The sequence below is a fragment of the Staurois parvus genome, unplaced genomic scaffold, assembly GCF_062004578.1.
Source record: "Staurois parvus isolate SC_StPar_1 unplaced genomic scaffold, SC_StPar_1.0 ptg001466l, whole genome shotgun sequence".
Classification (NCBI taxonomy): Eukaryota; Metazoa; Chordata; class Amphibia; order Anura; family Ranidae; genus Staurois; species Staurois parvus.
Window position 1 is genome coordinate 102,067 of NW_028319262.1, and position 23,029 is coordinate 125,095.

The window sequence follows — 23,029 nt, forward strand, 5'->3', positions numbered from 1 at the left end:
GCGCCGAGTAGCAAAAAGAGGCGTGGTCATTAAGGGGGGTAAATCCTCTGGAGGTCAAGTGGTTAAGGACTACAACACTTCCTCCCTTGCCGACCTGCCTAATCACAATGTCATTCCTACTCTTTGCTCTAGCATGCATGGCCTTCTCTATGGTAAATTATTCCTACAGTTCTGAGTAGTTGCTTCAAATCATTTCACTTTTTTCAGAGAATCTTGTAACTTGTCTGCAGCATCAGTTTCTCCTGGTCCCAAAGCTTCTTTCCTTTACTGCCTGGCCGGTCACAGCTCTCCGTCATCATCCCATACAATGGAGAACCAGCAGTCCTGCATTGTACGAGAGGACAGCATTGGTCCACTCTCATCCCAGGAAGATACGAGGAGAGGGATGAATAATGTAAGTATATCGCATTTATTCATTATTCCCGAAGTATAACAAGCAATTAAAAGTTGAATTTCAGGAATTCAGCTACTATGTAAAAAGTGAAGGTACGCTAGGAGTTAAGTCTAATTAGGTGCATGACATCTCCTGGACTTCTCTCTGTTTAAATTTGACAGGTTTACTGCTCTGCCAGAGAGACACTCCAGGGTCTGAGAAAAGAAGCACACAGAGCACCCCTCCTCCCCTCTAATGCCCACAGAAGACTTGGTATTATGTGAGCACATTCCAAAAAAATACAAAGGCTTCTGTGACTGGCCAGGAGGAGTGGAGAAGCAGGCACAGCAGCTGCTGTGATTAACTTAATGATGGAGAGATCAGAAGGATCAGCGCCAGGCTCTTGGAAATACAGAGATAGCTGTCTTCCGAGGGTTCTATAAACCGGTCAGATATAAATAGAAGCGATAACTCCAGGAGAGGTTATGCACCTCCTTAGACTTAACTCTGTGGGCCTTCACTTTTTACAAAGGAGCTGAATACCCCCCCCCCCCCCCCCCTCCCCCAGAGTTCAGCTTCAGCCACTTGAGCACTAGCCTGTAATACCCCCTCCATTACAGAACATTTCACAGTTCTGACAATTATTTGAGTATACAACACTGTACCCAAATGATTTTGAGACCAACAGAGTCTTCTTTAGTTGGTGTTTAATAACCAAGGTTTTTTTTTTTTGTTTGTTTTTGTTTTCTTACTATACAAATGAAAAAACGACCAAACATTAAGGCTCCATGCACACGGGGCGTATTAATAATGCTGGTAATGTTAGCTGTGAAAAGTCGAGTTAAAAAGGTGAGTTTTTCAGCGTTTTTGCATTATTGTTTAGCGGCGTTTTTTTCGCATTTGCGTATCACATCCCCTTGACGAAGCCATGTGACCCAGTGCCGAAACGCGTAGGGGAGGAGCTCTGATTTCACCACGCACCCAAGGACTAGATGGCGAATATAGGCTGTGTGCGGTACACACACAGAGGAGGCTCTCATGTGTTTACAAAGCGTGTTATGTTTTTATACAATGTGAGTGCATAAGTATATTGGGCACCAGATAAAACGTTTTAAAAGGATAAGGCACTATATTCCCTCTCTTTCACATATTCAAAACGGTGGAGAATTAAGGAGAAAAAACGGAGGGACGGAGGAGTAATCCCGCAGTGCAAGGAGGGAGGAGGTCTCTGCACCCATACCTGCAATTAAGGAGTGGATTACTTAGGAAATCCATCACCTAGCACAGGGGTGGGCAACCTGCGGCTCTCTAGCTGTTGTGGAACTACATTTCCCATGAGGCATTGCAAAGATTACAAAACTGACAGTTACAGCTATGACTTGCAGAGGCATGATGGAACTTGTAGTCCTGCGGCTCTCAGGTTGCCTACCCCTGACCTAGCAGATCCCAATTGTACAGCAACTGAATATACCAAACCACAATTAAGGACACAAAGTAATGTCTGCCTAAATTTAATATTAGGCTTTCATGCAGGTGAGCGCATATTAATATTACAATTTGGAGCACACAAGGAATAACTATAAGTCGCTGATCGCCGCCATTACTAATAATAAATTCCAGTATATATACCGCCATTTGTAGATGCTATAACTTTCACATAAACCAATTAATTTACAAGTACTGGGATTTTGCTTTCGCAAAGACATGCCGCAGAATACATTTTGGCCGAAATTTATGACGAAATTAGATTAACATTTTTTTACTGGACATGTTTAATAGCAAAAAGTCAAAATTGTTGGTCTTTTTTTTTTTTATAGCCCAAAAATTAAAAAACGCAGAGGTGATCAAATACCCCTGAAAGAAAGCTCAATTCGTGGGAAAAAAAGGACATAAATTTCATTTGGGTGCAGCGTTGTATGACCGCACAATTGTCAGTTACAGTAATGCAGCGCCGTAATGCAAAAAGTGGCCGGGTCAGGAAGGGGGGGAGGGGTAAGTCCGCAGGAGGGCAAGTGGTCAAATTTACATGCAGGAACAGAGGGAGCAGGAGGTGAAGGGGTTAATGTGCAGGATAAGGGAGCTGAGGGGTTAATATACAGGTCACATACAGAGATAGGATGTGATCTGATCCTAATGAATGATCCTTCGTTTAGGAGTTCCTCTTACACTAGAGTGTGTTTACATTTGTGATCTCTGTGATTGGTCATCACATGGATCACAAGGCATGGAGCCACTCCAATCAGCTCTGTACATTGCGTCTGTGATCTGAGTGGTCTAATACCATCAGAGGTATTTGCAGAACTGAGAGGCCAGGTGAGTAAAATCATGTAAATGTCAGCATGAATATTACTGGCACCATTCTGTCCAGCTGTGTCTAGTTCGACAACGAATTTTGGTCTGAAGTGCCCCTTCAAGAGGGCAGAGCCAAATCAATTTGTAGCCAACCAGAACCAACACCTGCCTTAACCATTTCAATACCGGGCAATTTTACACCTTCCTGCCCAGGCCATTTGTCAGGTTTCAGCGCTCTCACAATTTGAATGACAATTGCGCGGTCATACAACATTGTACCCAAACTAAAATTTTATCATTTTCTTCACACAACTAGAGCTTTCTGTTGGTGGTATTTAATCACCGCTGGGGTTTTTATTTTTTGCTAAATTAACAAAAAAAGACAGAAAATTTTGAAAAAAAAAACACGTTTTTCTTTGTTTCTGTTATAAAAGTTTGTAAATAATTGTTCTTCATAAATTTAGGCCGAGATGTATTCTGCTACATGTCTTTGGTGAAAATAACCCAAATTAGGATGTATTATTTAGTTTGTAGGAAAGTTATAGAGCTCACAAACTATGGTATAGATCTGAATATTGATCAATCCTGAAGTACTGACAGCCAATCTAATTTCTTGAGGTCCAAGAATGTCAGAACAGTACAGATATCCCCCAAATGTCAGGACAGTACAGATATCCCCCAAATGTCAGGACAGTACAGATATCCCCCAAATGTCAGGACGGTACAGATATCCCCCAAATGTCAGGACGGTACAGATATCCCCCAAATGTCAGGACGGTACAGATATCCCCCAAATGTCAGGACAGTACAGATATCCCCCAAATGTCAGGACAGTACAGATATCTCCCAAATGTCAGGACAGTACAGATATCCCCCAAATGTCAGGACAGTACAGATATCCCCCAAATGACCCCTTTTTGCAGAGTAGACAGTCCGACGTACTTCATAAGAGGCATGGCGCATTTTTTGAAGTTGTATTTTTTTGTCATACTTTTTCGGAAAATTAAAAAATGAAAAAAATTATTTTCACTATTTTGTTTTTACATACTGTCACCAGTGCAGTACAGCGTCATCATATAACTGGCATGGCGGTGAACAGGGACACTGACTGGTGACAGTATGAAAAAAAAAAAATATTTTTTATTACTTTAATTTTTTTTAAGATTTTTTTTTCATGTTTTACTATGACCAAAGTAGTACAATGTTACCATAGTAACGTACTACTTTGGGGAAGTGATCAGTATTTTTTTTTTTTTTTTTTTTTTACAGAATTTGCTTATAGCAAAGAATTACTTTGCTATAAGCAAGCATTTACCAGAATGAAATCGATTCATTCCCGTTTTTTTTTTTTTTTGTTTTTTTTTTTGTGCTTAGCTGTGATTTGGCCACAGCTAATCACATGACATGTGCATGTGACCTGCTGTGACCATTCACAGCTAGGCACTAGTATACAATGGATGGCATGAATGAAGCCATCCATTGTGTACAACTGTCATGTGACCTGCTGTGATTGGTCACAGCAGGTCACATGGCACCGGCAACGGGGGCTGGTACTCAGATCTGTCATCGGCCGTGTCCGAGGTACACAGCCGGTGACAGATCGCGCCGCTGCGCGCCTCTGCAACCGCGCAAACTGCGCATGTGCGGGAGCACGCCAAATGGCGTGCACCCGGAATGGTGAAGCATTTTTGCCGCCGCCAAACGGCTATAGGCCGGGCGGCTAATGGTTAAAAGAGCTGCCATTTGCCACCGAATTTTACCTGTTTGACCTCAAAGGACACGGTCTGCGTTTCCTCCTCCTCCTCTTCCTCCTTGTCCATTTGCTCGTAAAAGTCAAATAAGTCGGCAGGGACATCGGCTTTGTTCTGCTCCTCGGGAACCTGGGAGGTGGAGGGTCCGCTGGCGGGGTCACTGGCCTTGGAGATCTGCAACACCAGAGCGCAGGCAGAGTTATAAGTAATAATGGGATGAAGCCGTTCAACCCGGGGTAAGGAGAGCCCATCAATGGGCATCACTTACAGCTGACTTGCTGGTAAAGGTTTCGGTGATCAGTTCCGTGTCCTCGCCCTCCGCATTGCGCAGTCTGCAGCTACGGATGATACCATCTTGTAGGAGGTCCTGGATGACTTCTGGGTGGGTGCTCTCTACAAAGTACCTGAGAAGGGAATATGTGAGCATTGTAAGAAACTCTTATGTTACAACATTACTGCACCTTCACATGACTTGTGTTCCTTGATTCCACCAGTGAAGACTTTTCACTCATTACAGAGAACCACGAGTGAATGTATCCAGTGTATAGCCTGAACTGCAAAGCCAGCAGCCAGTTTTACCATAGTGCTCTGTGGCTGCTTCTTCCTGTGTCTATGGACAGCGATATTCAATGGGGCAGCACAGTGGCTAAATGGTTAGCACTTCCGCCTGCTAGTACTAGGGTCGTTGGTTCGAATCCCAGCCACGGCACCACCTGCCTGGAGTTTGCATGTTCTCCCCGTGCCTGCGTGGGTTTACTCCGGGTACTCCGGTTTCCTCCCACATTCCAAAGACATGCTGGTAGGTTAATTGGCTCCTGTCTAAATTGTCCCTAGTATGTGTATGTATGAATGTAAGTTAGGGACCTTAGATTGTACGCCTCTTGAGGGTTGGGGACTGATGTGAATGTACAATATATATGTAAAGTGCTGAAATCAGAACTCGGGGGAACTTGAACATGGAGGGGTTCCCGATACCCACATTGCCAGTGGCTCAGAGACGGCCTCACAGGATGGGCATACAGAGACGGACACTGGAGGATCACCAAATGTTAGCGTCACACCACCGCCTCAGCGCGTTAGCACCGTGGTACTTGTAACCAGCAGGGACTCTTCTCAGATGCAGAAAGCCCTGAAACGTGTTATGGATATGGATCCTATGGCATACTTGCAGTTCCTTGAACGCCAAGCAGCAGCTGACAGAGAAGCTGCGGAACGCCAAGCTGAAAGGGCGGCTGAGAGAGAGGCGGTGCAGAGGAAAGCTGATCGTCGGCACGAGCTGGAGATGGCAAGGCTCCAGCCACAACGACCGGGTCAGAACCTCGGGTCCCTAGATCACAGGGACGGCACTCTTTCCGTGGGCGCAGCCAAATTTCCAGTGATGGACAAAGACAGTGACATTGACACCTACTTAATGTCCTTTGAAAAAACGTGCCGTCAGTACCATGTGCCCCAAGCTCAATGGGTTCGGTACCTGACACCAGGACTACGAGGCAAGGCCCTGGACGCATTTGTCGAATTGCCAGAGGGGCAAGATGATGATTATGAACTTTTAAATGGTTAGCACTTCCGCCTGGTAGTACTCGGGTCGTTGGTTCGAATCCCAGTCACGGCACCACCTGCCTGGAGTTTGCATGTTCTCCCCGTGCCTGCGTGGGTTTACTCCGGGTACTCCGGTTTCCTCCCACATTCCAAAGACATGCTGGTAGGTGAACTGGATCCTGTCTAAATTGGCCCTAGTATGTGTATGTATGAATGTGAGTTAGGGACCTTAGATTGTACGCCCCTTGAGGGTTAGGGACTGATGTGAATGTACAATATATATGGAAAGCGCTGCGGAAATTGACGGCGCTATATAAGTACCTGAAATAAAATAAATAAATAAATCCCTGATCACTACAGCCTATTCCTAACTAACCTCATGCCTGCTCCCACCCCGCTTCTAAATCCTATTCTATCTACCCTGTGAAGAGATGTCCATACTTACCCATTCTGAGAGCAATCTGCTCCGGTCACCCATGTGAGAGCTGTCAGCGACGGCTTCAGTGTAGAGGGACAGCCGACAACACAACCCCTAACCCCGGGTTCACATACATGCGGGCCACGTTTTGACCGGGCACAAGAGCCCATTCATTTGAATGGACTCCCGTGCCCCATGACACGCAGGGAAGAGTCCCTGCATGTCTTCTGAAAACGCAGACCGCACGGGAACCTCGGTTCTCACTACGGTTGCGTTTTCCAGTGCGGGCGGCATGCCATTAGAACTAATGGCACCCGCCCGTGGGTCCGCATTCCTCTGTGTGGGTGGATTTTCATGCGGATCCGCAACGGCACCACCCGCACAGATGTGAACCAAGCCTAAAAGTTGTCAGCGATCTCTCCAATTCACGGACGCCAGCCGCTGGGGAGATCACATGACCATGAAAAAAAGCATGGACATCTTTCCTTTACAGGATATATAGAAAAGGTTTAGAATGGGGGGGTGAGGGCAGATTTAAGCTTTGTTAGGTATAGGCTTGACTTCCACTTTACACCCCGGTCACCTCAAGCCAGAACTTTGAAATCGTGCGACTTACAGTGAAGTCGCACGATTTCAAAGTCGGGGGACATGCCGATTTCAGGTGTGATTTGCAAGACGTCTGACACAGATGTCTATGCAGATCGCACCAAAAGTAGAGAACGTACTACTTTAGAAATCGGTGCGGTTCCGACCAAGTTGGAACTGCTGTAGTTGAGGACAATAGGGTGCGGCTTGGCCTACGATTTGCAAGTCGCATGGCATGCAAATCGCACCCAGTGTGACCGGGGTGTTAAAGCAGACCCTATGGACAGTGTGGTCACTACACTTAAAGTGGACCTGAATGCAAAAAGTGAAGATCTGCTATCTTACAAGACATCTAGAAAATGATAATTGTGCACAAAAAAAGTACTCTAAACAATGTGCTTTTTTTTCCCTTTCATTCCATCTAAAAAATAGCAGCACACCTAGACACAACTGTCACTTGAGCCTCATATATAGCTGTATATCTGCAGCGTGAAATCATCCAAGGCACTGCTGCTTCTGACTGCTAGTGTCACCAGAATTGGAATGAGATTTGGTGATGTCACTACTGTGCCGCGCTCTATTCTCCTTGCTGGAAAGGAAGCTGTACCTCAGGAGCTGCAGTGCAAGGATCTTCCTGCTTCATCCATTCTGTGGATCTGTACTTCCTCCTCCTCTCCTGTGGGTTCTACAATACTTCACCAGTTATCAAAGCGTGCTTACCCCATGACAGCTTACAGTAGGAGGGGGGGGGGGGGGGTTTAATCAGCAGTGATGATCCTGTCATTCTAAAACACAGTAGGCGGGGCTAGATATGCCCTGCTGTTGATTGATAAACTACAGGCTTGTCAATCCGCAGTGACAATGCAGATAGCTATGCCCTCTGCAAAATCATTTCATGCCACTGTGATGTAAGCAGGCACAGGAAGGTGACAACGCTGCACTGAATTCAGGAGCAGTGCAGCCAAGTTGCCACCCCATCACAAGAAGCTGTGTGGAATCAGTATGTATTTTTAAGATCTTGCAAGAGGACTAAGAGAAAACTTTAAAGTGTTACTAAACCCAGGACCCTGCATTCACTGTATCCGGTCTCCCCGGACCCTGCATTCAGTAGATCAGCACTCCCCGGACCCCGCCATTCACTATATCCGCTCTCCCCGGACCCTGCATTCACTGTATCCGGTCTCCCCGGACCCTGCATTCAGTAGATCCGCACTCCCCGGACCCCGCCATTCACTATATCCGCTCTTCCTGGACCCCGCCATTCACTATATCCGCTCTTCCTGGACCCCGCATTCACTATGTCCGCTCTCCCCGGACCCCGCATTCACTAAGTCCGCTCTCCCCGGACCCCGCATTCACTAAGTCCGCTCTCCCCGGACCCCGCATTCACTATATCCGCTCTCCCCGGACCCTGCATTCACTATATCCGCTCTCCCCGGACCCCGCATTCACTATATCCGCTCTCCCCGGACCCCGCATTCACTATATCCGCTCTCCCCGGACCCCGGATTCTCGACATCCGCTCTCCCCGGACCCCGCATTCACTACATCCGCTCTCCCCGGACCCCGCATTCACGACATCCGCTCTCCCCGGACCCCGCATTCACGACATCCGCTCTCCCCGGACCCCGCATTCACGACATCCGCTCTCCCCGGACCCCGCATTCACGACATCCGCTCTCCCCGGACCCCGCATTCACGACATCCGCTCTCCCCGGACCCCGCATTCACGACATCCGCTCTCCCCGGACCCCGCATTCACGACATCCGCTCTCCCCGGACCCTGAATTCACTATATCCGGTCTCCCCGGACCCCGCATTCACTATATCTGGTCTCTCCCCGGACCCCGCATTCACTATATCCGCTCTCCCCGGACCCCGCATTCACTATATCCGCTCTCCCCGGACCCTGCATTCACTATATCCACTCTCCCCGGATCCTGCATTCACTATATCCGCTCTCCCCGGACCCTGCATTTGCTATATCCGCTCTCCCCGGACCCTGCATTCACTATATCTGCTCTCCCCAGACCCTGCATTCACTATATCTGGTCTCCCCGGACCCTGCATTCACTATATCTGGTCTCCCCAGACCCTGCATTCACTATATCCGCTCTCCTGGACCCTGCATTCACTATATCCGCTCTCCCCGGACCCTGCATTCACTATATCGGCTCTCCCCGGACCCTGCATTCACTATATCCGGTCTCCCCGGACCCTGCATTCACTATATCTGGTCTCCCCGGACCCTGCATTCACTATATCTGGTCTCCCCGGACCCTGCATTCACTATATCCGCTCTCCCCGGACCCTGCATTCACTATATCTGGTCTCCCACAGTACACAGAACGTGGAAATGCAATTATTTTAGTAAACATAAATTTCTAAATGCCTTTTCTCATCAGCAGTATGTAGCAATCTTGTGACTTCTATCAGTGGTTCAGCAGAGTACTGGTTAAAGCTCGTAGGAGGCGTTTTCTTTCTGCTCTAGGAGGACGCAGAACCCCTGATCTCTGGACAGTGCTGATTGGGCCTGTGCTGATCACATGCACTCTCCCAAGGGGAAAAAAAAAAAACCTCTCTAGCAATACACACCAAACTGAACAATTGCAGAGTGTCTCCACACAATATGTCTTATCAGAAGATAAGAGGGGGACACTGGAAAAAGGGGAGGATCAGAGAAGGCAGGATCAAACAGCCTTTTTACACAATGCAGAGGATTAACCCCTTAGGTTCCACATTGAGTATAACAAGCATGCTTTACTGCATCTACAGACTGATTGTACTGTTGGGGGTTTAGTAACACCTTATTGTGCATCTATGATCTTACATAAAAACATACATTTATTTCCACATTGTATTTCATTCCCAATTCCAGCTTAGAGACAAGCCAAGACCAAAATGTACATCTGACAAAACTACTGGATCTGTTCTCTGTATCCTGACTGGTTTTCTCATGTAGAATCTTGCGGAGATCATGTGAATTATGTGAATTTAGTATTCTGAATAATCAAATCTGTAATATTATTGCATCAGAAAAGGGGGGGGTAACAATTACCTGTTATGCTTCAGAACCAGCTTCACCTTGCCATAGCTGACAGTACAGAGCTGCAGAAGTAAAAGGAAATATAGATGATGAAAAGAGCCAACAACCTGGGTTTTTTTTACCACCCCCCCCCCCCCCCTTCCCCAGCGGTCTGGGTGAAAGAGCCCTTACACTGCTCAGTGAGGCTTGATTGAAATGCATTTACAGTGGATATATAAAGTCTACACACCCCTGTTCAAAAAACATTTTTTTAAATGGTTGAACTGGATGGACTTTTTTTTTTCAGCCAGACTAACTATGTAACTATGTCAGGTTTCTGTGTTGTAAAACAATGAGACAAAGAAAAATAATTTCAGAACTTTTTCCACCTTTAATGTGACCTATAAACTGTACAACAAACGGAAATCTTTTAGGTAGAAGTAAAAATAAAAAAACTGAAATAATCTGGTTGCATAAGTGTGCACACCCTTACAGTAATCCTTTGTTGAAGCCCCTTTTGATGTGATTCCAGCACTCAGTGTTTTTGGGGAGGAGTCTATCAGCATGGCACATCCTGACTTGGCAATATTTCCCCGCTCTTCCTTGCAAAAACACTCCAAATCTGTCAGATTGTGAGGGCATCTCCTGTGCACAGCCCTCTTCAGATCCCCCCACAGATTTTCGATCGGATTCAGGTCTGGGCTCTGGCTGGGCCATTCCAAAACTTCCATCTTCTTCTGGTGAAGCCATTCCTTTGTGGATTTGGATGGATGCTTTGGGTCGTTGTTATGCTGAAAGATGAAATTCCTCTTCATGTTCAGCTTTCTAGCAGAAGCCTGAAGGTTTTGTGCGGATATTGACTGGTATTTGGAACTGTTCATAATTCCCTCTACCTTGACTAAGGCCCCAGTTCCATCTGAAGAAAAACAGCCCCAAAGCACGATGCTGCCACCACCATGCTTCACGGTGGGTATGGTGTTCTTTTGGTGATGTGCAGTGTTGTTTTTGTGCCAAACATAGCTTTTGGAATTATGGCCAAAAAGTCCATCCTTGGTTTCATCAGACCAGAACACATTTTCCCACATGCTTTTGGGAGACTTCAGATGTGTTTTTGCAAAATGTAGCCGGGCTTGGATGTTTTTCTTCATAAGAAAGAAAAGGCTTCCGTCTTGCCCCTCTACCCCATAGCCCAGACATATGAAGAGTACGGGAGATTGTTGTCACATGGACCACACAGCCAGTACTTGCCAGATATTCCTGCAGCTCCTTTCATGTTGCTGTAGGCCTCTTGGCCGCCTCCCAGACCATTTTTCTTCTCCTCAATTTTGGAGGGACGTCCAGTTCTTGGTGAAGTCACTGTAGCGCCATATTTTCTCCATGTGATGACTGTCTTCACTCTGTTCCATGGTATATCTAATGCCTTGGAAATTCTTTTGTACCTTTCTCCTGACGGATATCTTTTAACAATGAGATCCCTCTGATGCTTTGGAAGCTCTCTGCGGACCATGGCTCTTGCTGTAGGATGTGACTAAGAAAATGTCAGGAAAGACCTACTAGAACAACTTTATTTGGGGTTAATCAGAGGCACTTTAAATGATGGCAGGTGTGTACTGACTCCTATTTAACATGATTTTAAATGTGATTGCTTCGTTCTGAACACAGCTACATCCCCAGTTATAAGAGGGTGTGCACACTTATGCAACCACATTATTTTGTTTATGTTTACTCCCCCCCCCCTAAAAGATTTAAGTTTGTTTTTCAATTGCGTCATACAGTTTATAGTTCACATTAAAGGTGGAAAACGTTCTGAAATGATTTGCCTCATTTTTTTACATCACAGAAACCTGCCATTTTAACAGGGGTGTGTAGACTTTTTATATCCACTGTATACCTAGAAAATGAATCCACCTAGCATGCAATGTTGAGAACACACAAAAAAAAAAAAACCCACCCAGAACCCTCCACTTCATAGTATGTTCTGCAGGAGAAACCCTCCCCAGCACCCTCCATTGCTGACCAGTGCAGGATACAGCTACAAGAGGGAACCCAATGCAAGAAAGTGCCAGACACAACAAAGGGGCCCTCAGTGGGAGCGGGCCCTCACCTTGATGAACTGTACGATGCCCTCCGGGACGCCAGTCTTGCTGAGCTTCTGTAAATACTCAATGATGTCACTGGTCTGTAGGCCCACACTGACTGCGGCATACAGCGAATACGCCGTGAGTTTATATTCATGAACATGCTGAGGTCTGCAGACCGGCTCAGAGATGGCCACCAGGAAATCCTGGGCATATTTATAGACCGGGGAGAAGGCCTCCAGGAAGACGTGCCCGTCTGGTGCCTGTGAAGAGAAAGAACATTAAGAATGCTGAAATCAGATGGAAAAATCAGAATCTGGTGTATAGGGTGCAGAGCAGGACAACTCCCAGCATGCTCTGACAGCCTCTCCTGGGACACTGCAACTCTCAGCATGTACAGGGTTAAGCATAGGGGGGCAGATGATCCCTGGGGCCAATCATCATGGAGGAAATAAGGATAGCGGTCAGACAAGTTTTCTAAATCGGCTTCTCCTGGGACACTACAACTCCCAGCATGCTAACAGCTTTTCCCGGGACACTACAACTCCCAGCATGCTGTCAGCCTCTCCCGGGAAACTACAACTCCCAGCATGCTAACAGCTTTTCCCGGGACACTACAACTCCCAGCATGCTGACAGCCTCGCCCTGGAAACTACAACTCCCAGCATGCTGACAGCCTCTCCCGGGAAACTACGACTCCCAACATGCTGACTTTTCCTGGGACACTACAACTCCCAGCATGCTGACAGCCTCTCCCAGACACTACAACTCCCAGCATGCTGACAGATTTTCCCGGGACACTACAACTCCCAGCATGCTGACAGCCTCTCCCAGACACTACAACTCCCAGCATGCGGACAGCCTCTCCCGGGATACTACAACTGCCAGCATGCTGACAGCCTTTACCGGGACACTACAACTCCCAGCATTCTGACAGCCTCTCCCTGGACACAACTCCCAGCATTCTGACAGCCTCTCCCTGGACACTACAACTGCCAGCATCTACCGGGAAACTACAACTCCCAGCATGCTGACAGCCTTTCCCAGGACACTACAACTCCCAGCATGCTGACAGCCTCTCCCTGGACAATACAACTCCCAGCATGCTCACAGCCTCTACCGGGAAACTACAACTCCCAGCATGCTGACAGCCTCTCCCTGGACACAACTCCCAGCATGCTGACAGCCTCTCCCTGGACACAACTCCCAGCATGCTGACAGCCTCTCCCGGGACACTACAACTCCCAGCATGCTCTGACAGCCTCTACAATTTTTTTTTATACTTAGGCAAGGTTCAGTTTTAAATCTGACCTCCAGCCCTCCCTTCAGTCTTGCACAGGTGTACCGGCTCTTCTGGACTGAGATAGTTTACTATGATTTCACTGCACACTGTGAGCTTCTCATAATGTGCATAAGAAACTGCAGCAAGTCAGACAGAGACCGCCTCAGGATGCACTTTGCCAAAAACCAAAATGGACATTTTTTTGAAAAAAAAAAATAAATATTTTTTTTAATATTAAATAATTGTATTATATTCGACTATTTAATATCATGAATTTAAATGAATATGAATTTCAAAAATACAAACCAATATTGTAAAATAACTTTTATTTAAAGTAACACAAAAATTGGACAGAAAATAAACTGAAATATGTATAAAACTTAAAATAAAGGTATTTTTGCATTGAAGTCAATGGGACACAATTTTGCATTGATGTCAATGAGACGAGATTTTGCATTGAAGTCAATGAGATACGATTTTGCATTGTCAATCACTACTGGCACTTCCTCCCATCAGGACGCCAATAGTCCACTTTTTGGTGGCTGATATATCTGTGCATCACTAAGGGAAAGGTTTTATGCAAATGTTTCATTGGCATGTTGATGGGGGGGGGGGGGGGGGGGGGAGGAAGGAACCATGGATGGCAACATATGAGAAATTAAAGTAGTTTAAAAAGGTAGTAGGTTTATCTCCCGCCTGCCATAATCTGCAGCACTGCATAGAGGAGCGATGATACCCACTGTACAGTGCCTTTAAAAAGTCTTCATACCCCTTGAAATTTTCCAAATTTTGTCATGTCACAGCCATAAACATCAATGTATTTATTGGGATTTGATGTGACGGACCGACACAAAGTGGCACATAATTGTGGAAGGAAAATGAAAAATTGGTTTTCAACATTTTTGACAAATAAATCTGTGAAAAGTGTGGCGGCATTTGTATTCAGCCCCCCGGAGTCAATACTTTGTAGGACCCCCTTTGGCTGCAATTCCAGCTGCAAGTCTTTTTGGGGATGTCTCTTTGCACATCTATAGAGGGACATTTCTGCCTATTCTTCTTTGGAGAATCGCTCAAGCTCTGTCAGATTGGATGGAGAGCGTCTGGGAACAGCAATTTTCATGTCTGGCCACAGATTCTCCATTGGATTTAGGTCTGGACTGTGACTGGGCCATTCTAACACATGAAGATGCTTTGATCTAAACCATGCCATTGTAGCTCTGGCTGGATGATTCGGGTCGTTGTCCTGCTGGAAGGGAAGCCTCCGCCCCGGTCTCAAGTCTTCTGCAGACTCTAACAGGTTTTCTTCTAAGATTTCCCTGTATTTGGCTCCATCCATCTTCCCATCAACTCTGACCAGCTTCCCTGTCCCTGCTGAAGAAAAGCATCCCCACCACATGATGCTGCCATCACCATGTTTCACGGTGGGGATGGTGTGTTCAGGGTGATGTGCAGTGTTAGTTTTCCACCACACAATGTTTTGCATTTAGGCCAAAATGTTGGTCTCATCTGACCAGAGGCCCTTCTTCAACGTTTCCTGTGTCCCCCACATGGCTTCTCACAAACTGCAAACGGGATTTCTTATGGCTTTCTTTCAACAATGGCTTTCTTCTTGCCACTCTTCCATAAAGACCAGATTTGTGGAGTGCACGACTAATAGTTGTCCTGTGGACAGATTCTCCCACCTGAGCTGTGGATCTCTGCAGCTCCTCCACAGTTCCCATGGGCCTCTTGGCTGCTTCTCTGATGAATGCTCTCCTTGCCCGGCCTGTCAGTTTATGTGGACAGCCATATCTTGGTAGGTTTGCAGTTGTGTCATACTCTTTCCATGTTCGGATGATGGATTGAACAGTGCTCTGTGAGATGTTCAAAGCTTGGGATAATTTTTTTATAACCTAACTCTGCTTTAAACTTCTCCACAACTTTATCCCTGACCTGTCTGGTGTGTTCCTTGGCCTTCATGATGCTGTATGTTCACTTATGTTCTCTAACAAACTCCTGAGGGCTTCACAGAACAGCTGTATTTATGCTGAGATTAAATTACACAGGTGGACTCTATTTACTAATTAGGTGACTTCTGAAGGCAATTTGTTCCACTAGATTTTAGATAGGAATATCAGAGTAAAGGGGGCTAAACACCAATGCATGCCACATTTTTCAGATATTTGTAAAAAATGTTCAAAAAACCATTTCTCATTTTCCTTCCACTTCACAATTATGTGCCACTTTGTGTTGGTCAATCACATCAAATCGCAATGAAATACATTGACGTTTTTGGTTGTAACGTGACAAAATTTCAAGGGGTATGAATACTTTTTCAAGGCACTGTATCTAAAATGATGCATTTAATGAAAATGGAAAGGTTTTATTAAAAAATGTTTCATTAGCATACTGATGAGGAATGGAGGAGCCGGACAGAGCAAAATATAGCAGATAAATGTAAACCTTTCATTGGAATAATACAAGTACTAAATTGCTGACCACCTCCTGAAAATGCTAGTTTCCTGGCTGTCATTTTGCTCAGAGTATACAAAGTGTCCGTGACTCAAAATACTGAGCCAAGAAGGTCGGCGTGAGAGCCGGACGACTAGCGCAGGAGGGGTCAGCCATGACAGTCTGTAGGTCTCCTCTGACACCTACCACCCAAAGCGGACGGGAGGAGTGGTCGGCCTTCAGGGACATCTGGGATCGGTAATCTTTAGCTCCATACTCGTCCACTTTCTGGGCGGTTTCATCCACCTGCTTCCCAGCCGCCGACGGCACAGCCTCCTGATCATTGCCTGGGAGTTCTTCATCATCATCGTCCTCCTCATCATAGTGACGCTTTTTGGACTTTTTTTTCTCTGGAACACAGGAAAAATACAGTTATATGAAGAATCAAAACTTTTATTAGATTTGGACAGAGTAGGGAAGAGTGATGACCCCTTCGAGATTATTTTTTGAAGCCATCGGGGAGAGTTCCTTCCCAAAAAACCACGGCGAGATAAGCTGTGCCTGCCTACGTTTTTTGGGGTGATAATAGAGGACAGAAGACAACAGATGGACTCACACACATAGAAGTGAGCAGACCGAAAGCGGACATCCCTGACATTTATATTGGTAACGTAGAACTTTCATTTTCCTTCAGGCAATTTGTACTCGCCTTATATCTCCAGCTAAACAGTTTAGTCTGATATCAGTTATGGTTCGCTCCGGAGTATAAATTATCTTCATTTTAATCCTCTGGGGTGAGGATTATCTTTTAAATATCCCCAAAGTCGATTTCAGTTTCTAGTCAATGGTTTAGTTAGGTATAGATGACAAAGTACACTGCTCTAAAAAATGAAAAGGAACACTTTGAAAATCTCAATGGGGACAAATCTCCTGCTGGATCTCTATACTGACATGGACGGGGTGATGTGTTAGGAACGTAAGGATGCCCCATCGTTTGATGGAAATGAAAATGATCGACCTACAGAGGACTGAATTCAAAGACACCCCGAAAATCAAAGTGAAAAAATGATGCAGCAGGCGAGTCCATTTTGCTGAAATGTCATTGCAGCAACTCAGAATGGTCCTCAGTAGTCTGTGTGGCCCCCACGTGCTTGTATGCATGCCTGACGTCAGGGGGGGCTCCTAATGAGACCACGGATGGTGTCCTGGGGGATTTCCTCCCAGATCTGGACCAGGGCATCACTGAGCTCCTGGACAGTCTGAGGTGCAACCTGGCGGCGTCGGATGGACAGAAACATGACATCCCAGAGGTGTTCTATTGGATTTAGGTCAGGAGAGTGTGGAGGCCATTCAATGGTATCAATTCCTTCATCCTCCAGGAACTGCCTGCTTACTCTCCCCACATGAGGCCAGGCACTGTCTCCAGGAGGAACCCAGGACCCACTGCACCAGCGTAGGGTCTGACAATGGGTCCAAGGATTTCATCCCGATACCTAATGGCAGTCAGGGTGCCATTGTCTAGCCTGTAGAGGTCTGTGTGTCCCTCCATGGATATGCCTCCCCAGACCATCACTGACCCACCACCAAAACGGTCATGCTGAACCATGTTACAGGCAGCAGAACGTTCTCCATGGCTTCTCCAGACCCTTTCACGTCTGTCACATGTGCTCAGGGTGAACCTGCTCTCATCTGTGAAAAGCACAGGGTGCCAGTGGTGGACCTGCCAATTCTGGTGTTCAATGGCAAATGCCAATGAAGCTCTATGGTGCCAGGCAGTGAGCACAGGGCCCACAAGAGGACGTCGGGCCCTCAGGCCACCCTCATGAAGTCTTTCTGATTGTTTGGTCAGAGACATTCACACCAGCAAACTGCTGGATGTCATTTTGTAGGGCTCTGGCAGGGCTCATCCTGTTTCTCCTTGCACAAAGGAGCAGATACCGGTCCTGCTGATGGGTTAAGGACCTTCTATGGCCCTGTCCAGCTCTCCTAGAGTAACTGCCTGTCTCCTGGAATCTCCTCCATGCTCTTGAGACTGTGCTGGGAGACACAGCAAACCTGGCAATGGCACATAATGATGTTCCATCCTGGAGGAGTTGGACTGCCTGTGCAATCTCTGCAGGATCCAGGTATGGCCTCATGCTACCAGTAGTGACACTGACCCTAGCCAAATGTAAAACTGGTGAAAAAGTCAGAAAAGATGAGTAGGGAAAAAATGTCAGTGGCCTCCACCTGTAAAACCATTCCTGTTTTGGGGGTCGTCTCATTGTTGCCCACCTAGTGCACCTGTTGTCAATTTCATTAACACCAAAGCAGCCGAAACATATTACCATCCCCCTCTGCTACTTACCTGACCAGATCAATGTCCCAGGAGTTTCATTGACTTGATGCTAGACTCTGATTACAAAGTGTTCCTTTCATGTTTTTGAGCCGTGTAGATAACTTAGTGTAACATTTCTTCTTGACCACAGATAGATTCTAAGTTTATTGTATTGTCCTGTGTAAGGTATTCTAAATCAATTAATACAAAAGGTACATGTTGAGCTTTTGAATATCTGGTTGTAGAGAGAACACGCGGTCGATTTTGTCATATGTTACCGAGTTTCCTACACTGCATTGTAGAATGTGTCCACTTTCATTAATATCGGATATTTTCTGGTTGGAATTTGTAACCAATACATTTTAATTAGATAACTGTACTTTTATTTTGATTGTATTATTTATCTTCACCTATTAGATCTAAATTAACTTTTGCACTGATTCTATTATTAACCACTTGCCCTCCAGAGGATTTACTAACCCCCCCCCTTCCTGACCAGGACATTTTTTGAGATACAGCGCATCGTTACTTTGACAACCGCACGGTCACGCAACGCTGCACCGAAATGAAATTTGCGTTCTTTTTACCCACAAAATGAAATTTATGTTCTTTTTACCCACAAATTGAGCTTTCTTTCGGTGGTATTTGATCGTCTGTGTATTAAAAAAAAAAAGACCGACGATTTTGAGAAAAAAAAATATTTTTGGCTTTTTGCTATTAAACATGTCCAGCAAAAAAAAAAAAAATCTAATTTCGGCATAAATTTAGACCAAAATGTATTCTGCTCCGTGTCTTTGCTAAAAAAAATCCCAATACGTGTAAATTAATTGGTTTACGTGAAAGTTATAGTGCCTACAAATGGCGATATATATATATATTTTAGTTTTTTATTTTTACTAGTAATGGCGGCGATCAGCGACTTATAGTGGGACTGCAGCGGGCATTCTGACACTGGGGAGGGCTGACTTGGTGTCACTGACATCCCCAGTGACACCAATTCAGTGATCAGTTTTGGAAAAAAAAAAAAGAGCACTGACACTGTACTAATGATACTGGGCAGGAAAGAGTTAACATCTCGGGCAATCAAAGGGTTAACTGTGTGCTGTTTTACTATGTGCTGTGTCTGTGTGCTTCACAGCCATCCAAAGCAGTGCAGGAGCCGAGAGGTAGAACTATTTTGTTAACAAGCAGTTCCCCCCCCCCCCATTGGAGATACTCAGCAATCACCAGGCGCTGGCGAGTAATCATAGGCTGGGACCTGGTGATTGATAGCCACGACCGTGTGCCCCCCTACCCGGAAATGCAAAAATCACGCATATATACGTGATTATGCGCACCCGTGCCGCCCTGTAGCAGAATTTCTTCTATGGCGGTTAATATATATTTTTGCACATTATTACTTTTTATTTTGTCTTCAATTAGTGCAAATAAAGAACTCGAATTATCAGTTGGTTTTTGAAAATTAGTAAGAAATGTCCTCAATTCCAGATTCCTGTCTTCATAAATTATATACAGATTATTTTCGCAGAGCAAACATTCTGACAGAAATCACAAGAAACCTCTAGAAAAGTGAGACGAAATCCCATCGGAGGGTAATGGTCACCAGAAGAGGTGTCCCCGCTGAAAGATTTCCTCTCACCTCTACTTCTAGTGACACGTAAACTGTGAATGTTTCATCGATTTATATCTCAGTGACAACAGTCACCAGAACGGAGAGGATCTATCCAGTGGGGGCCACAGACAGCAATAAAAACCTGACAGAGGTTGCAATAAATCCCAATGCTATTCAGAGTATTTTAAAGCGGAGTTCCACCCAAAAGTGGAAGCTCCACTTTTCTGCCCCCTTTGCTGCCACATTTGGTACCTTCGAGGGGGGGGGGGTGCCTGTTGACGGGTACTCGCTCCCACCTCCCGCTCAGTTTGGGTTCACTGCTAGTTTCTCTTAGTCAAGATGGAGGAGCCAGCACCCGACTGTAGAATGGGCTCGGGTGAGGACATGCCTGGATCCCTGCACAGGTAAGTGCTCTAATATTAAAAGTCAGCAGCTACAGGATTTGTAGCGGCTTTTAATTTTTTTTTCCTGGAGGTGGCGGGGGCCGGAACTCCGCTTTAATTTCTACCTTGAACAGCTCCACTGAACTCCCAGCGTTCGACAGCCTGATCTGTGCTACAGCACCCTCCAGTATACTGTGATGCCTCTCCTGACACACTACAACTCCCAGCATGTTCTGACACTACAACCTCCAGTATACGGTGACATCTGACACTACAACTCCCAGCATGTTCTGACACTACAACCTCCAGTATACGGTGACGCCTGAAACACTACAACTCCCAGCATGTTCTGACACTACAACCTCCAGTATACTGTGACATCTGACACTACAACTCCCAGCATGTTCTGACACTACAACCTCCAGTATACAGTGACATCTGACACTACAACTCCCAGCATGTCCTGACACTACACCCTCCAGTATACTGTGACATCTGACACACTACAACTCCCAGCATGTTCTGACACTACACCCTCCAGTATACTGTGACATCTGACACACTACAACTCCCAGCATGTTCTGACATTACAACCTCCAGTATACTGTGACGCCTGACACACTACAACTCCCAGCATGTTCTGACACTACAACCCCCAGTATACGGTGATGCCTCTCCTGACACACTACAACTCCCAGCATGTTCTGACACTACAACCTCCAGTATACGGTGACATCTGACACTACAACTCCCAGCATGTTCTGACACTACAACCTCCAGTATACGGTGACGCCTGAAACACTACAACTCCCAGCATGTTCTGACACTACAACCTCCAGTATACTGTGACATCTGACACTACAACTCCCAGCATGTTCTGACACTACAACCTCCAGTATACAGTGACATCTGACACTACAACTCCCAGCATGTCCTGACACTACACCCTCCAGTATACTGTGACATCTGACACACTACAACTCCCAGCATGTTCTGACATTACAACCTCCAGTATACTGTGACGCCTGACACACTACAACTCCCAGCATGTCCTGACACTACACCCTCCAGTATACTGTGACATCTGACACACTACAACTCCCAGCATGCTCGGACACTACAACCCCCAGTATACGGTGATGCCTCTCCTGACACACTACAACTCCCAGCATGTTCTGACACTACACCCTCCAGTATATGGTGACATCTGACACACAACACCCAGCATGTTTGGACACTACAACCTCCAGTATACAGTGATGCCTGACACTACAACTCCCAGCATGTTCTGACACTACAACTCCCAGCATGTTCTGACACTACAACTCCCAGCATGTTCTGACACTACAACTCCCAGCATGTTCTGACACTACACCCTCCAGTATATGGTGACGCCACTCCTGACACTACAACTCCCAGCATGTTCTGACACTACAACCCCCAGTATACGGTGACGCCACTCCTGACACTACAACTCCCAGCATGTTCTGACACTACAACCTCCAGTATACGGTGACGCCACTCCTGACACTACAACTCCCAGCATGTTCTGACACTACAATCCCCAGTATACGGTGACACCTGACACACTACAACTCCCAACACGCTCCAACCCCCATCCCCCGACACACTACAACTCCCAGCATGCTCCGACCCCCCTAGAACTCCCAGTATGCTCTGACTCTACAGCCACTAATGTGACCCCCCCAAGTCTCAGCTTCCACTGCGGGTTCTAGCTCCCAGCATGCACTGCTCAGCCTCCACCAGACAGGACGATGTAATGTAGGCCGAGGCTCCCTCCTCGCTGTACCCCTATCAGACTTGTCCTTCTTCCCCATCACACTGGCCGCCGGTGTCTCCTCTCCTCGTAGCAACGTCTTCCGCAAACCATGCACTTCCTATGAATGCCACGCCCCCTTGTTGACAGCTTCCGGCTTCAGAGGCATGAGCGGTCACGTGCGCTAGGCAGGTTTCAGAGAGGAGGCGTGGCCGGGTCCGTGTTTCTCCGCCTGTCGGGCTGGACTGTCTGGATAGCATGCGCTGTCTACTCTGCCTACGGGCGCATGCGCACTGCGAGACAGCGCGCTCCGCTGTGCTTTCTATACAATTGTAGCGGCAAGATCTGTCTCGCCATGTAGATCTGTCCCCCTGAAGCAACTGCGCATGTCACGGTTTTAGGCATAAGAAGCCGATCGCCATCCATAGCACAGAGCTGTCACAGTTACCCCCTTTGTGCTGCACCGCTGATTACACTGACAGGCCGCTCATCCCGCCGATCACTAGCCGCCGATGCTCCAGCAAGGTGGATCAAAGATGCGTATTGGGGAGCATCATGGATCGGAGAGAGGACAGTTACATGGGGGGGGGGGGGGGGCTGTGACATGGGGAGGACAGTGACATGTGGGGGGGCCGTGACATGGGGAGGACAGTGACATGTGGGGGGGTCAGCGACATGAGGGAGGGGACTGACATGGGATGACAGTGACGTGGGGGGGGAAGGAAGGACTGACACGGGATGACAGTGACATGGGGAGGACAGTGACATTTGGGGGGGGGGGGGTCAGTGACATGACGGGGGAAGTGACATGGGGAGGACAGTGGTGTGTGGGGGGAAGTGACATGGGGAGGACAGTGACGTGTGGGGGGAAGTGACATGGGGAGGACAGTGGTGTGTGGGGGGAAGTGACATGGGGAGGACAGTGACATGGGAGGACAATGACATGAGGGGGGGCAATGACATGGGAGGACAGTGACATGGGGGGGCCGTGACATTTGGGGGGGGTCAGTGACATGAAAGGGGGAATGACATGTTGGGGGGGAGAGTGACATGTGGAGTACAGTGATATGTAGGGGGGTCGGTGACATGGGGATGACAGTGACACGAGGGGGGGCAGTGACATAGGGAGGACAGTGACATTTGGGGGGGGGGGAAGTGACATGGGGA

At 46.8% G+C, this 23,029-nt stretch overlaps 1 protein-coding gene across 2 annotated transcripts in view; it reads right to left on the bottom strand.

Annotated features, from left to right (window-relative positions):
- Positions 1-21,995, bottom strand: part of ERCC3 (ERCC excision repair 3, TFIIH core complex helicase subunit) — an 88,606-nt gene extending 66,611 nt beyond the window's left edge. For both annotated transcript variants that reach the window (XM_089662395.1, XM_089662394.1), the window contains exons 1-6: positions 21,896-21,995; positions 15,981-16,183; positions 12,088-12,324; positions 10,017-10,066; positions 4,685-4,820; positions 4,426-4,590 (exon numbers count right to left, since the gene is read on the bottom strand). In XM_089662395.1, the coding sequence (XP_089518521.1) occupies positions 4,426-4,590; positions 4,685-4,820; positions 10,017-10,066; positions 12,088-12,324; positions 15,981-16,183; positions 21,896-21,923 (819 nt within the window). In that variant the 5' untranslated portion in view covers positions 21,924-21,995. The remainder of the gene's footprint in view (positions 1-4,425; positions 4,591-4,684; positions 4,821-10,016; positions 10,067-12,087; positions 12,325-15,980; positions 16,184-21,895) is intronic.
- Between the last annotated feature and the right edge of the window lie 1,034 nt (positions 21,996-23,029).